This window comes from Quercus robur, chromosome 7, assembly GCF_932294415.1.
Source record: "Quercus robur chromosome 7, dhQueRobu3.1, whole genome shotgun sequence".
Lineage (NCBI taxonomy): Eukaryota > Viridiplantae > Streptophyta > Magnoliopsida > Fagales > Fagaceae > Quercus > Quercus robur.
This window is the reverse complement of record NC_065540.1, coordinates 31878516-31893682: the sequence shown is the minus strand read 5'-3', so window position 1 is coordinate 31893682 and position 15167 is coordinate 31878516. Positions and strand designations below refer to the sequence as shown.

The window sequence follows — 15167 nt, the reverse complement described above, 5'->3', positions numbered from 1 at the left end:
GCCAATTTTCATGAAAAATGAGGAGAAATGCATAGGAAAATATAATAAAAAATGCAGAAAAACTGCAAAAAATGAACATGTTATGCCACACTAAGCACAAAAGCATTTATAAACTCAAAAGAAAATTTTCACACTTACAGAACTCAAAAGAAGGCAACCATCATGTACTTAAAAAGTATAGTACTCAATGGTTAATTAATCAAAAGTTTGATCATGTTAAGTTCCCAGTTTAGCAAGGTACATGCATGTTATGTGTGAAACTAGTCTGTATACTAGTGTTAACAAATGTGAGATAAAAGACTACAAAACTATATATAATCAAATGAATTATATCATAATGGTTTGATGGAGACCATCACCTTTAAGGTATACCTTCTGACTCCCACATCTCCTTAATGCCACTTACAATCAAAGATGTGCAAAAAAAAATTGAGCTTTTTGCTACAAGAACAGTCAACGGCATGCATATTTGTAAGAAAGATTTTATTCAAGTCCTTACAATTTTTATTTTAACCTTTACTTTTTATAGAGTATTGTGCTTCCCTTATTTGTATGGGTTTCTCTTTTTAGCACTAGGGTATTGTGGTTGGCAGACAAAAGTGGTGAGATAGTCATTTATGCCTTTCTCTCCAGATTTTTATGTCCTTTTCATCAACAAGATTGACAATTGACTCACATAATTTAATCATAAATTTTTAGTCATGAATCACAAAAAATTTAACACTTGGTTAACTGACATAGTGCGTACATATGAAGGCTCAACCAAGCTACAAAGGGTACATAAATAAGAAATATCAATTTCTTAACTAACCCTTGAGTACTATACTTCCCAGCACACACTCAAAAAATATTTTTTTTTGATTTTTTATTTTTCCAATTTTCTTTAAGAAAATAAGCAACCAAAAAAAAATGTAAATGAATGAAAAAAAAAAAAAAAAAAGCAACAAAATAAAGACAGCATTGTGAGAGACATCGAAAAGTAGTGCCTCTCAAAAAAAGAGAGATTTTTTGTGTGTGCTTTTTAGGGCACCTCTCTTTTTGGGTAAGTGGTGTGGACTCGCCATTTTTTTTATACAAAAAATTTAAAAAAAATAAATACATGATTGAATTGTTCTCTTCATTGATTGAATAAAGAATTGCATATTTAGAAAATTGAAAAATTACGTGGCTTTGGGTCCTAGTTACAAACTACCAAATAATTACATGGCTTTTTTTCCTAGTTACATTCTACCCAAAGTAAATAAAGACAAGGCTAGATCTACTTAGCCAAAAACCTAAATCTGGAGGCTAGGTTACGGAATGGGAAGGTGTTAGGCACTCATTCAGCCCAGACAAAGTCTGGTCTTCTAAACTCTTGTTACCAATGTACCTTTTTATGCATGTCATGAATGATATGTTGAACATGTGAAGATAAAGATCAAATCACATAAATTTATTTATGAATGAAGTCTCTTCTTTTATTTAAAAAAATTAGATCAGTTTTGATTGGTAAAAAAATTGATTCTTGATTTGTCAAAATACCAGATCTGTTTTCTAGTATGTAAAAAATGGTGGTTTTTAATGATAAAAATTTTAGATATGTGTTTATCACATAAAATAAAGTCTTTTGGTTCAAAAAATATCAGATCTGTTTTGTGATGATAAAAAAAATGGTTTTTAATAACAGAAAAAATCAGATTTGTTTTTATATGTTTTAAAAAAAATGAAAAGGATTTTTTTTTTTTTTTTTAAGAAGAGAGTTTCATTCATAATCTAAATTTATGCAACATGAATTACATAAAACAAACACAATCATGTTTAATCTTTTTATTTATTTCAAAAATCTACATATGTTAAAGAAAAATCAGATCTGTATCTAAGAAAGATACGAATCAGATTTTTATTTAAGAAAAGTTCAGATCTAAATCTAATGAAGATGCAGATCCATTTTTATTTTAAGAAAAAGTCAGATCTACGTCTAATGAAGATGCAAATCTATTTTTATTTTAAGAAAAAGTCGAATCTACATCTAATGAAGATGCAGGTCTGTTTTTATTTTAAGAAAAAGAGTTGTTCACATGCAAATTATTGACATTCAAGAAAGAGACTATAACAATTGCATAAAAACAATCATGCTTTAAACAAAACAATGATTAACAATTCATAGATAAAAGAACATTCATCATTATAAACAAGAAGCATAAGAAAAAGATAGGGTGAAGGAAACAACCTCTTGCATGAGCACTCTTTGTTCTTGAGATGATATTTTAGGGTTCAAAGAAACTTATTCAGTTATCTTTGAAACCTAAAAACCCTAATTTATCAACAAATCTCAGAGAGAATCAGCAAATATCAACAATTTGAGAGCCTCAAAACGTGTGCCTCTCAGAGTGTAGAAAAAAGGTACTAAATTATGAGATTCAGTCTCTATTTATAGAGGCCAGAAGACCCTAAAAAATAGGCACGGACGATTAGGATGTGAATCCAGATGCATCCTTTTGTGAAAAGATCGAAAAAGGTATGCCTTGTCGTCACCCGAAGGCCGTTGGGCCAAAGCCCAACAAAGGAAAATTCGGCCCTTTTAGAGTGCCGTTCGGCACTCCACTCCAAAAGTGCCGAATTGGTTCTTGGACACCGAACGCTCTTTCGTGTTTGAGTGCCGTTTGGACTCCTTTTCTAGGGATTTTTGACCAGTCCTTGTATCTAGACGTGTTTTCATTCTCCGTCTATGATTTTTTTTATCGCTTTTCTAGATAATTCGAGCTTAAATAATAATAAAAATAAAAAATAAATAAAACGATTATCTTGTAGATAAATACCCTAAAATAAATCTTGATAAAGTTCAAATTATCCATAATTTTATTGTTATCCAATCACCCCTTTTATTCCTATGCATGCATCCCTATTTTAAACACTAATTATCAACCAATCACAAAATTATTTAATTAATTTTAATTGCTTAACAAATTAGAATTAATTTAAATTGATCATGTGTGGTCGACTCTACCGAGACACAATGCATGTTGACCGTGCAAACTTGATCATGCTATATCTTTCAATCAGATGATCCGATTTGGAAACTAGAAACACCATTAAGACCGTTCGAATCTCAAGATCATTTTTATGATATGCAATGAATGAATTGACGCATGTAATGCAAAAATAAAAATAAAAATAAAAATAAAAATAAAATAATAAAATAAAATTGATGCAAGTAATGCAAGAACAAATGGATGCATGTAATGCAATCATGACTTTTGGGTACATGGATAGTCACTCTAGTCATTCTCCTTAGTTAAATCATGGGTGCAAAATTGAGTGTCTACAAGCATGTACTAATGTGCAAGTGATTCCTAGCATGTATGAAATGCATGAAGCATAAGAAGGAATCTGAAAAAGAGATGTCCCAAAAATGATTGAAAGAATTCAAGTAAATGACAAACGAAAAGACAATTAAGTCTTTGGATTCTTCCTCACCCACACAGCACAAGTCTTTGAAGAAGCATGAGTCCTAGCAAATCTATGAAAGGACGAGGAGGGAATAACATTCCCTTCAAACCAAGTTAAAAACTCAAGGCTTTTAATAACTCTTCAACCAATGGTACAAGATCATGTATCTTGGACAAATTAGACAATCACTTCTCAAGATGAAGCTTGAAATAGTTAGGACAAGTGTGACCAGGAACACCACAATGGTGACAAACATGAGAAGACTTACGTCTACTTTGATTTCTTGAAGTCATGCTAGCTTTAACTTCAGATTGAGATCTCAGCTATAAACAGTTGGGTCTAATGTGACCAACCACACCACAATGGTTACAAGTAGGAACAAATTTAGATTTTCCTTGATGTTTTGGACAAGATCTAGTCATAGGTTTTTTAACATGAAATTCATTCACTATCCTTTTACCTTTATTCTTCCTTGCAAAAGTAGCATTTTCTTCATTGTGATTCCTCTTCAAAGGAGGAACATACACTTTCACATCTTTACACTTAATATTAGAAAATTCAAATTTAGGTTCAACAACAAGCTTAAGACTAGACACTTTTTATTGTTTAGCTTTAGACTCAACTAGATCATCTTCTAAGCCTTTAACCTTAATCTTAAGGGATTGATTTTCAATTTTTAACTCATTTACCAACTTTTTAGTCTTTATAAGGTTTACTCTTAAGTCCTCTCAGACATGTTCAATTTCATTCAATTTTTCTAAGGACTTTTCAGTAGTTTCCTTATACTTTTCAACTAACTTGTTGGATTCCTCAAGTTTAGCCTCTAATCTTATAGATTTCTTGGCATATTTTATAAACTCTTTATAAAGCTTATTATATGCTTCTTGAAGGTCATCAAAATCACCTGAAACAACAAGATCATGCACATCAAGAATATTGGCAATTTCCATGACAGTAAGGGTCAAAGATCAACTCACAATAGATAGTTGAACAAGAAGGTAACCCGTTCTGATACCAATTGTTAGGGTTTTAGACCCCAGTTGACTCGGATTTAATGAACTTTTAACCAAGAATAATGACCTAGGAAAACTTTTGAAACTGTTGTTTCAAAGTATAAAAATAAAAAATAATAAAATAATAAAAATAATCCTAGGGAGGATTTAACCTAAACAATCCTCAAGGAAACATTTCGCTAATAGAATCGAAGTTTGTATAATAGACTTAACCCTAAATCTACTGCTACCTCGTGTGGTATTACTGGCGTGACCACATTTAACTCCGAATCCACGGACTATTCTACTGTGATACTATTGCACACAAACTCTCCAGTTTGTGACTTTGAGATCTCCTCTCAAAGATTTTAGATCAGCAACTGTGGTTAACTAATTTCACACAAACCTCCTTGTTTGTGACTCCAAGAAATCCACTTGAAGGTTTTAACCAGTAATTGTTGTAGACCGGATTTCACTATGGCTTCATACAGATCTACACTATGGCGGTAGCAACATCGTGTTGATTTATTTCTCTGTGCTCTTGAACTCTCACATGTTGAATAAATAGAGGCAAAGATCTACTTTGAAAGTCTCCAGTATAGTGAGATTGAGAGAAACTTAGTTATACAAAACCTAGCCGCACAAATGGTGATTTCTCTCTTTGACAAGCTCTCTAGGGATAGCTTATGGTGTCCTTTAAATAGCACAAAAAAGGGATCACGAATCAAGCTTGAAACAAATAAGTTACGGGCATTTTTGCATTTTAGATTTTTGTTGATATTGCAATCTCGATCGGTCGAACTAGGTGTCTAGCTTGCAATCGAAAATTTCGATCAGTTGAGCCCAGTGTCGAGATAGCAGTCGAACTTATGGAAACTTTATTTTCTTTCTCTGAACTTGATTCTTTCTTGATTTGAACTTGGGTCTTTGTCTTAGACTATAAAATACACATTTAACACACTCAAGACTCACCAAAAACACTATAAATGAATTATATTTAATCATGGTTTGCCAACCTAAAAATTTGTACTCCAAAGATCACTAAAAGTATCTTATCTTTTGCAAGGAAAGTCCAGCTCATCAAACCTATTCTTTATAGTATTCAAATATATTGGGATAGTCTGTACATCCTTTATGCAAAAGTTAATCAAGCTAGTGAGGCGGAGATTTATATATGTGGAATGAATCAGATGAAAATGCTACCTCAGGCAAAGGTTGCATCTAATGAAATCCCTTTCCATATATAACAAAAGGGCGGTTTAGGCTTGTAAGTAAGGCGGATAAGTGAAATAGAGTAGTTGTTATGAAATTCATTTGGAGTCTTTTTGTTAAAGCTAGATCACTACAAGTTGCATGGATCAAATCTTATCTGCTAAGGGGCAGACCAATTTGGGAAGTCGCAGACCAATTTGGGAAGTCCCATTTCCTGCTGATTGTTCATAGCTAAGGGATGGAGGAAGAGAAAAATATTTTAGTTAAAAAAAGAATTAGGCCTTTGTTGAGATACTGTAGGTGGGGATTGGGGAATGAAAATTGATAGGTCAAGAATGTATTGATCCCTTTGGTAACTTAATCAATTAATTTAATCAAGTGAAATTAATTAGATTCAATTACATGCAATGAGTGTGGTAGCACAAACAAATCACCAAATAACTAAGTGCAGCAGAAAATAAATTTGACATGGGTGATTTGTTTATAAATGAGGAAAACCACCGAGGCAAAATCCCATTAGGTGAATTTACGGTCATCACTTTCGAGAATCCACTATTATCAAAACAAGCGGTTACAAGTAAAAGGAATCCCAGTACCTAATACCAACTTACAGTTGAACCCTTGCCCCAATATCCAATTGGACTTGTAATATAGTGACAATCTCTCCTTTCAATGCACAGCTCCCAATACGTGACTAATCAATTGATACATGGATCCAAGTACATGACTAACACACCAACTTGAGAAAGATGTTGGTTGCAAAATTTTTCAATTCATCCAAACGATGAAGATCAAGAAGCTCCTAGGTTACAAAACCCTTGACACAAAGACAAAGTAGCTTCTACAAGGAATATGATGAACTAAGACAAATTCTATCTCCGATCACAATTTGCATGCACAATCAATTTGCATTGAGTTGCATCACTTTGCATCACCTTTGATGACCCCTAAAATAATCCTTATATATGTCTAGGGTTGTGAGAAAAGAAACCTTACATAAATATACATGGATATGCGTGAAATTAGATCTGGAAATCTAAATTTCGTTATTCTCGATAGATACTGTTTCTGTCGAGCAACTGTCAAGCATCAACATTAAACCTCAATAGATATTATCTATCGAGCTATCTATCGAGCTTTAATGAATAGCACTTCTTTACTTGTTTCTTGGACAGACTTGCATGGCTTTAATACTAGACTTGAACTTTGTTCCTTCAAGTACTAAACCCATCCTAGATCTACCTAATTACAAGTAAAGTGCGTTTTGTCAAAAAATTAGCCAATTTACAATAACATATGTTCTAACAAGTTCCACATATGTCCTAACAAAAATATTCACTTGGCATCCAGATGGTCCACGCTATCACAAGTATGGCTAAAGACTTATTCTTGGTTCTGCTACCAACCCATCAACAAGCTATCGAGTTCTAATTTTTTATACTAAGTGAATATATTCTTAAAAACATGCTAGTGTACACACAATATTCATAATTTCACACACATGGTCCACATTTAACACATAAAATGGGTGATGTGTAAGAACTATATACACTGAGTGTGCAATAACTTTACAACTTGATGTTACATCAAGCAAACCAAACGCCCCCTTAGTGGTTAGAAAAATGATGAATTGGAATGGGAGATTTTTTTTTTTTTAAATTAAGGTAAAGAATAATTGGGTCATCTAATTGCAAACCAAAGTACACAAATATCTATACTATCTATAAGAGGATTTCCCTCCTTGATCTGGACTTTTTTTAAGGTCAAAATTACCCTCATCCAGTATCCATTAACTTCTCTTATAGTTTTAAGAATAGGGTTAATAACATTACACCAATTCCCTTTCTTGAACTAAACTTTATGTGATTCAAAAAACATCCTCATCAATAAACAATGACCACATTTAGAAATAGGGGTAAAAATGTCAAATACCAAATGTAAAACACAAGTTCAAAAAGAGAAGTCCTAAAATTTAGGTTTTTTTTTTTTTTTTTTTTTCCACGTGCATCTTTTTTTTTTCCTAAAAATTTTTCACATTCATTTTTTTATACTAAAATTTAGCTCCTTTTTATTCATTTTTCCCCTTCATGTTTATCTTTTTATTTTCCCTAAATTTTAACTTTTTTTTTTCTTTTTCATCCAAATAAAACACCCCTAGTTAAAATATTTATTAAAATAAAATAAAAAACACCTCTTACCCTTTTTTTTTTAAATTAAAACAAACATGTTCTATTTGAATTCAAATTACTACATCTTTAAAAAATAAATACTTATCATTATCCCAATCTTTTCTCTATATCACTTTTATTATTATTGTAGAGGCCCACTACACCACTTTTAAATACGCAATCAAAAAATAAATTACTTTTATTGCTTATCTGTCAAAATACTACACTAATAAAACACCTCCAGTTAAAATAAAATAAAATAAACACCTCTTACCCTCCTTTTTTTATATGATATTTTAAATTAAAACTAAAAGTTCACTTGGTGTGTAAGACACTAGTGAATGTTTAGACCTCCAATTTCAAAAATACCAACACAAGCTTATATTCAAACAATGTATGTGCGGAATGATAAATATAAGCTATACCCAAACAATCAAACTACTCTAGGCCAGAATTTAATCACAACACAGCAGTAATTAAATGCAAAGAGTAAAAGATAGAGAGAAGCAAACGCAAGATAACACTGGCACGTGTTATCGAAGAGGAAACTGAAGAATTCGGCGAAAAACCTCTCTGTCACCCTCCAAGAGGTAAAATGATCCACTAGAAAATCAGTTGGGATACATAAACAACAATAGACCCTCCAAGCCTAATCTACCCGATGCACCTAAGCCTTCTAAGCTTTTTGCTCCAACAGGGTTAAGCCTAACCTTACCTTCTCTAGCTTACAGAATCCCACAATAAGCCCATTGCATCAATTAAATGAATTGGTCCTCTCTGAACTGCTTCCCAAGCACCAAATAAACTTCTCACTGATATGAATGTGGTAAGGTAAGGATTTGGCTAAAGCTCCTCTCAAGAATATGTCAATGAAGAGGGTGAGAGTAGAGGAATTTGAAGAGTCAAATGTATAAGATTGTGGATGAATCAATCTTGTTGTTCTCTGGGGTTTTTCTCTCAAAATTATCTCTGGAAACTCTCTACATTTCGTGGGTATAAGGGTATTTATAGTAGGGTATGTGAGGAATGTGAAAAGTCATTTTTCTGCAAAACAGGGGGTTTGGCGACTCACTCGCGACTAGGACAAGTTGTGAGTTTTAGTCTCAAAAAAACTGACAGGCTAGATTGTCCTTTTTATCCTATAATGCTCCAGCTATCATGACCCTTCAACTTTCTACATACTTCACACGTGTGGCACTTTAGCAAGTCATCAGTTGCGAGTCACTTGCGAGTTCCAGTCGCGAGAATGCTCTTGGTTGCACACACACTTGAATTCTTCACACACTTGAATTCTTCACACTCTCTCACACACAACCCTTACATGATTTTCACCTAAATACAGGGTATCTAGTTGCTGAATTACAAGCAAATTTGACACGAAATAAAGTCAACACATAGTTGAATAAATTCAACCTTACAAAAACAAACATGTTCTATTTGAATTCAAATTACTACTCCTTTAAAAAAGAATTACTTATCATTATCCAATCTTTTCTCTATAACACTTTTATTATTATTGCAAAGGCCCACTAGCCATTACACCACTTTCAAATACACGTTCAAAAAATAGAGTACAATTACTACTTATCAGTTAAAAAAGAAATACACATTTACCATTTTTTTTAAATGCTTATTTATTAAAAATAAATACCCTTTTATACTTTTTAATTATTTGAAAAAAATAATTATCACGTATCACTTTCAAATACACATTCAAAAAATATATTACATTTATTGCATATTTGTTAAAAAAGAAATACGCGTTTTTCCTTTTTTTTTTTTTTTTTAAATATATATCACGTTCATTTTTTTTTTTTTAATATCTCATTTCACAAGAAGTCCTAATTAAAACTAGCCACCCACATGTGTTGCGCATGCTCAGAGGCGTTTTTTTATACCTAAAGAACAAAACTTTTCTTATACACTAATTTGAGGTTGATGCAATATTCAAACACCAAAATTCCTAGAGGAGTGATGAGATGTAGCAAGAAAATTTTATTTTATTTGAAAATGCATAAATCTCATCACACTCCTAGGAATTATGGTAATTGGATCATGCATTAAACCCAAATTAGTATATAAGAAATGTTTTGTTCTTTAGAAAAAAAAAAAAATATATATATATATATATAGAAGAGCCTCTGAACATGCACATGCGTAAAGGCTAGTGTAGGTATATGTAATTTGGACAGTTGGGGAAGACTAAAATATGTTCAAATGTTCTATGGTTTATCCAATCCAATGCCGGTGCAGTTTTTGGCCGGAAACGAAGTTATTAGTTTGATGTTAGTATTGGTTAGCACACTTTTTTTTTTTCTATTCTATTTTTTTTACTTAGGGAGACTAAACCCTTTTTTTTAGAAGATAGGGAGATTAAACCTGGTAGTATGTATTTGTGTTAAGAGTATATGTTTCGTGAGATGGTAAGGCTGGAGGGATAAGGAATTCATCAAAGGGATGCAATTAGATGGATTTTGTTCAGATGGTTCTTTTGATAGATTTATTGCCATAGTCAATAAATTCTAATTTACAATTTTACATACCTTGAGAGAGAACAAAAATGGGGCTCAATGTCTTTTTCAGTGTGATGTTCCATATTGATTGAATTAGTAGAGTCTATTGTGTGGATTTATGTTAAGTCTCACATTGAGGATATATTAGAATTTTTTTTTTTTTTTTTTTAGTTTGAAATGTAAACTACAATGCACCCCCCCCCCCCCCTCATTAGAGAAAATTTTAAGGTAGCTCCCCCCTTAGACCCCAGTGGTAATTTCACTAAGCAAGCTTACATTATAGAGTGCCACCATCCATTACAACTGATGATGCCAACAATCGTCAATGAGCCGCACGGTCCTCACGTACTCTAGACAAACCCTGTGAAACAAAAACAAAGAAGACCTTGCAGAGAGTACTGGTGTGGTACCGGCCAAATACCCTACGAAGGTTAAGTTAGAGAACTTTCACAACTCTAGAGTGCCAGAGCTAGGGTAAATTATGCATACCTTGATTTGTGAAAGCTTTGGGGTTTTTATAGTAGAATAGAGATGACTTTCGTTTTCTTGGCGGGGAGGGTCTTTCCTTGTGGGGAAGATCCTCATTAATTTACATATTTCGTAGGATCCTTTCCTTGTAGGGATTCCCTTGATCAAGGCTAATCGTGGGGTACACAATATTTCCTTGTATAGATATTCATGGAGGTCAAGTAAGGCCACGCTAGACCCATCACACTCGTTATTCCCGTCGGCCTCATTCTTCCCGTCGGCTTCTCGTTTCGTTTGAGGATGACGTCGAGTATTGAGGTGAGGTCATTAGCTACGACATCATCGCTTTTGCACTTCCGTACATGCATGTGAGGCTGACGGTCTCATTGGAACCGTCGACTTCCTTGTATGCAACAAATATCCTTCTTTCCAAGAATACCCTCATCAGTTGCCTCCTACTCCATGGCTCCATCGGCTTTAGCTAACGGGTCATGAAGTGTAATTCATAGCCTTTTTCTTATTATTTATTTGTTGGAAAAAGGGGGTGTCATTAATGGCTTTTGAGCAAGTTTTATTAAATGCTAGGACACGTGGCACAGGCTGGATGGCCTCATTTCTAAACAAAAGCATCGCTTCGTTTCCCGCGCTCCTTCATCCTATAGATAGTTCATCGCCTCCTCCCATTTTTCCTTATTTCACCTTTGCAAACTATAAGAGAAGGAGAGCTATTGTTCCGTCGCCTTCGTTGCCGTCAACTTGCTATCGTCAATCCTTGAAGGGGTCGTCGCTTTCAACCCATCCGCTTTACCATCGTAAGTTTTCTTTCTTCTCATCTTGATTTAGACCTCTGCATCCCATCCTTCCCCTTTTTTTATATTTTGAGACCTCGTCAAGATAAGTTCTTAGATAACACCCCTGTCATTTTTAGGTGGATAGATGTCAAATAGGGAAGCGATGAGTGAACTGTCATTGTTAGTCTGTGAAGGCGTGGGCTACAATGAGGTCTTTCTATCAGGGCGTCATCATGAGGAGGATTCCCTTAGGTCCCCAGAAAGGGAGCCGTCCACCCAGTCCTTGAGTAGTGAGAATGAAGAGGATGAGGGGGATGTGGAGGATGAATATGTCAAGCGAGAAGGGGATGGAATGGAAGAGGAGGATGAGGAGGAGTTTGAGGAAGAGGATGATGAGGATGAGGGTGAGGATGACGATAGTGCTCTTGAAGGAGGAAGTCCAAGAAGCCCATGGGAAGGTAGGACTCATCCCTTTATCCTTCCTATGATATAGATCGTCAACGATTTTAATCGACGATGACTACTAACATTTTCAAGAACCTATGAGATCGTTTCCAAATCCCTGAGAACATCCCTATTCATTTACCCTGGAAGTTCGAAAAGTGCTACTCTAGGAAGACCACGAATGTTGGCATATATGACGCCATGTTCACGGCGGGATTGAGATTGCCTTTGACTGAATTACACTGTCAATTGGCCAATTTCCTAGGTTTATCCATCAGCCAAATAGCTCCTAAAGCTTGGAGAATATTTAGAGGAGCTAAAGTCCTATGGGGTCGTCTTAGTGGTGGAAACCATCTGCTTACTCTCGACGAGTTCTTTTGGTGTTACAAACCCCAACATATCTCCTCGTCCCAAGGGATCTATCATTTTACGATGAGGAAGATGTCACTCAGGCTGGTGTCGGAGATGCCTGACTCCAATAGAAATTAGAAAAGTAAGTACTTTTTTGTCCAAGGGACGAACTGGGTATGCTAATGAGAGGAGTGGGTCACTATGCCACATGGCTTTGACAATACTTGGGGTATTGTCAAGAATTCAGGCTTAATACCATCTGCACTTTCACCTTTTCTTTATTTATTTGCTAAGTATTTGACGTCGTCTGTTTCTTCATTTTTTTTTTTTCTTTTTTTCAGCTAGCGTCCAGCCGTAGAAAACTGACGAGCAAGAGGCCTTTATTTGTCGTGTGCTAGACATCCCTCTTGGTAAAAGGAGGTGGAAGGACCTCGTCACCCATGATACCCTGCACGCCTACTGTGATGGTCCTAAACCGACGCCTACAGCCTGTAGACTAAAGGCTTACTCCCGTAAGTTTTAAATTTTTGGGTTATTTTTCTTTCATCTGTTTTATACTAACATCTGCTCTTTTGAAGTTCATCTTTTACCCTTGGCAGAAATGGAGGCAAAGAGGCAAAAAGCTTTGGTAAGGGCGTCAGCCGCGACCCGTAAGCAAAAGGAAAAGGAGGGAGCCTCGACGTCGGCTCCCAAGGTCATCACTAAAGGGTCATCAAAGCTAAAGAATGAAGGGAAGGATAACCGTCCTCACAAGAAGGGATCGAGCACTCCTGTTGGTGACAAGCAGCCAAAGCAGCCGTCGCCCCCTAAACCCAGCCATGGAGTTGGCAGAAGGTTAATGACAAGGAAAGGTCCCGTCGCTCAGGGAGTCGTTTGTCGTTTGCTTACACATAAGGAGCATGCCGTTGAGATGGTTAAGTCAATCATTAAGAAGACGAATCTAGATCCATGTGCTGAGCAAACGATTGAAGACATAGAGGCGTCGAGTCTCTTTGACCTCTCTAGGGTATGCTTTTTTCCTAAGACTTCGTCCCATTTTTTGTTTACTCTTTTGGTGACGGTTTGTTTTGATCTCAAGTGGTGGTGTGCACGAAAGCGCTTCAAGACAAGTGCGTCGCCAACGAAGCGTGATCTGACAGTTTTGCAAGCGGCAGGAAATGAAAATAAGGAGCGAGCTCAGTACTCGAAGGCCATCTATACTCTTAACTAGGAGCTGGCGGCTAAAACTAAGGCGCTTATAGAAGAGACTGGTTGGCTCGAGGAAGCAGAGAAGGCGAAGACCAATTTGGTAATGGAATTGGCCTCTCTTTGTGAACAAATGGAGAGGGCGGAGGCCGACGCCATGGTGGAGTTCAAGGCTTCCCAACCCTTCATCGATTCATGTGCCATCTACTACGGTGATGGGTTTGAGGATTGCCTAAAGCAAGTTGGGTTTGTCTACCAAGACCTTGACCTATCCAAGGTTTCTCTTAATGACCCTCTGTCGAGGACTCCTGTGGCTAACGACACCGTCAATGAGGAATCTAACGACTCTACTCATATAGAGGAGTAGATTCCTATAAACGATGGTGTGGTCATTGCTTAACCCGTTCTTGATGGTGCCGTCGCCTTCTCAATCTCGTCCGTTGAAGACCCTCCTACCAAAGACACTGAGAACTCGTCTGTTTTAGATGCTCCTTCTATTTAGTCTTTTGTAATTTTTAACTTTCATGTATTCTATTTTATTTTTAGACAACAGTAAGTGCCCTCTTGTTTTTGGGCTTTATTGTAAACCTTAATATTTTGTTATTGCAACTGTCGCTTTTTAGTCTTGCTATTTCAAGTATGTTTTTTGCCATGTTTTGGTTTCTTTTTTTGAGATATGTGTTTATCCATCCACCTTTGGACTAGCATACATGTTAGGATGTACCTGTCACCTAAAGGACTTGGTGAATAATTGGGATGAACCTGTCCACTTTGGTGTACTTGTCGCTTGTGGGATGAACTCGTTCACTTGTAGACTTAATAATGAACTCGTCCACTTGTGAACTTAATAATTTCAAGACATCCCCATGGGATGAACTCGTCCACTTGTGGATCTAATAATAAACTCATCCACTTGTGAACTTAATAATTTCAAGGCCTCCCCATGGGATGAACTCGTCCATTTATGACTTGTGGACCTAATAATGAACTTGTCCACTTGTAGACTTAATAGTTTCAAGGCATCCCTATGGGATGAACTCGTCCACTTGTGGAATTGTTAATTCAGTGGCATCCCTTGGGACGGACCCATCCACTTATGGATTTAGTCATAGATGTAGTTTCGTAGAGACATATACATATATAGGTCATATCTGAATAACTCCTCTTATTGTGATAAATGCATGCATAAGTAAAAAATTGTTCTTGAAAAAATAAAAAGTTGCCTTTGGGCTTAAAAGGTACAGTAGATAGTAAAAATTAACTAAAAGAAAATAAACTGGAAATAAGGAGTGTTGTTCGTCATGCCGTCATCTACTAGTTGCATCTTTTTAGGTGCTCCATGTTCCATGGGTGGTGTAACTTCTGCCCGTCTAGCATCTTCAGGTGGTAGGTGCCTCTCCTTTGCCATGAAATGATTCTGTGGGGTCCTTCCCAATTAGGTCCCAACTTTCCCTAGGAGGGATCTCTTGTGGCGCCCGTGACCTTCCTTAGGACGAGGTCTCCAACATGGAAATCTCTGCGTCTGACTCTGAAGTTGTAATGTTTGGCCATGAGATCTTGGTACCACACTAACCTTTGTTCAGCTGTTGTTCTTACTTCATCTACTAGGTCAAG

General features: G+C 35.8%; 1 protein-coding gene across 1 annotated transcript; it reads left to right on the top strand.

Annotated features, from left to right (window-relative positions):
* The first annotated feature begins 11736 nt into the window (after positions 1-11736).
* Positions 11737-13920, top strand: LOC126691268 (uncharacterized). The gene is made up of 3 exons (XM_050386326.1): positions 11737-12031; positions 12968-13374; positions 13579-13920. Exons 1-3 carry the CDS (start codon positions 11737-11739, stop codon positions 13918-13920), a joined length of 1044 nt encoding a protein of 347 aa, XP_050242283.1.
* The last annotated feature ends 1247 nt before the right edge of the window (positions 13921-15167 follow it).

Excerpts from the sequence above, each read along its gene's own strand:
- LOC126691268 (XM_050386326.1), top strand. The coding sequence starts at position 11,737 with ATGAGTGAACTGTCATTGTTAGTCTGTGAAGGCGTGGGCTACAATGAG. Across the intron at positions 12,032-12,967 it reads TCCAAGAAGCCCATGGGAAG|AAATGGAGGCAAAGAGGCAA; the intron begins GTAGGACTCATC and ends TACCCTTGGCAG. Across the intron at positions 13,375-13,578 it reads GTCTCTTTGACCTCTCTAGG|GAGCTGGCGGCTAAAACTAA; the intron begins GTATGCTTTTTT and ends ACTCTTAACTAG.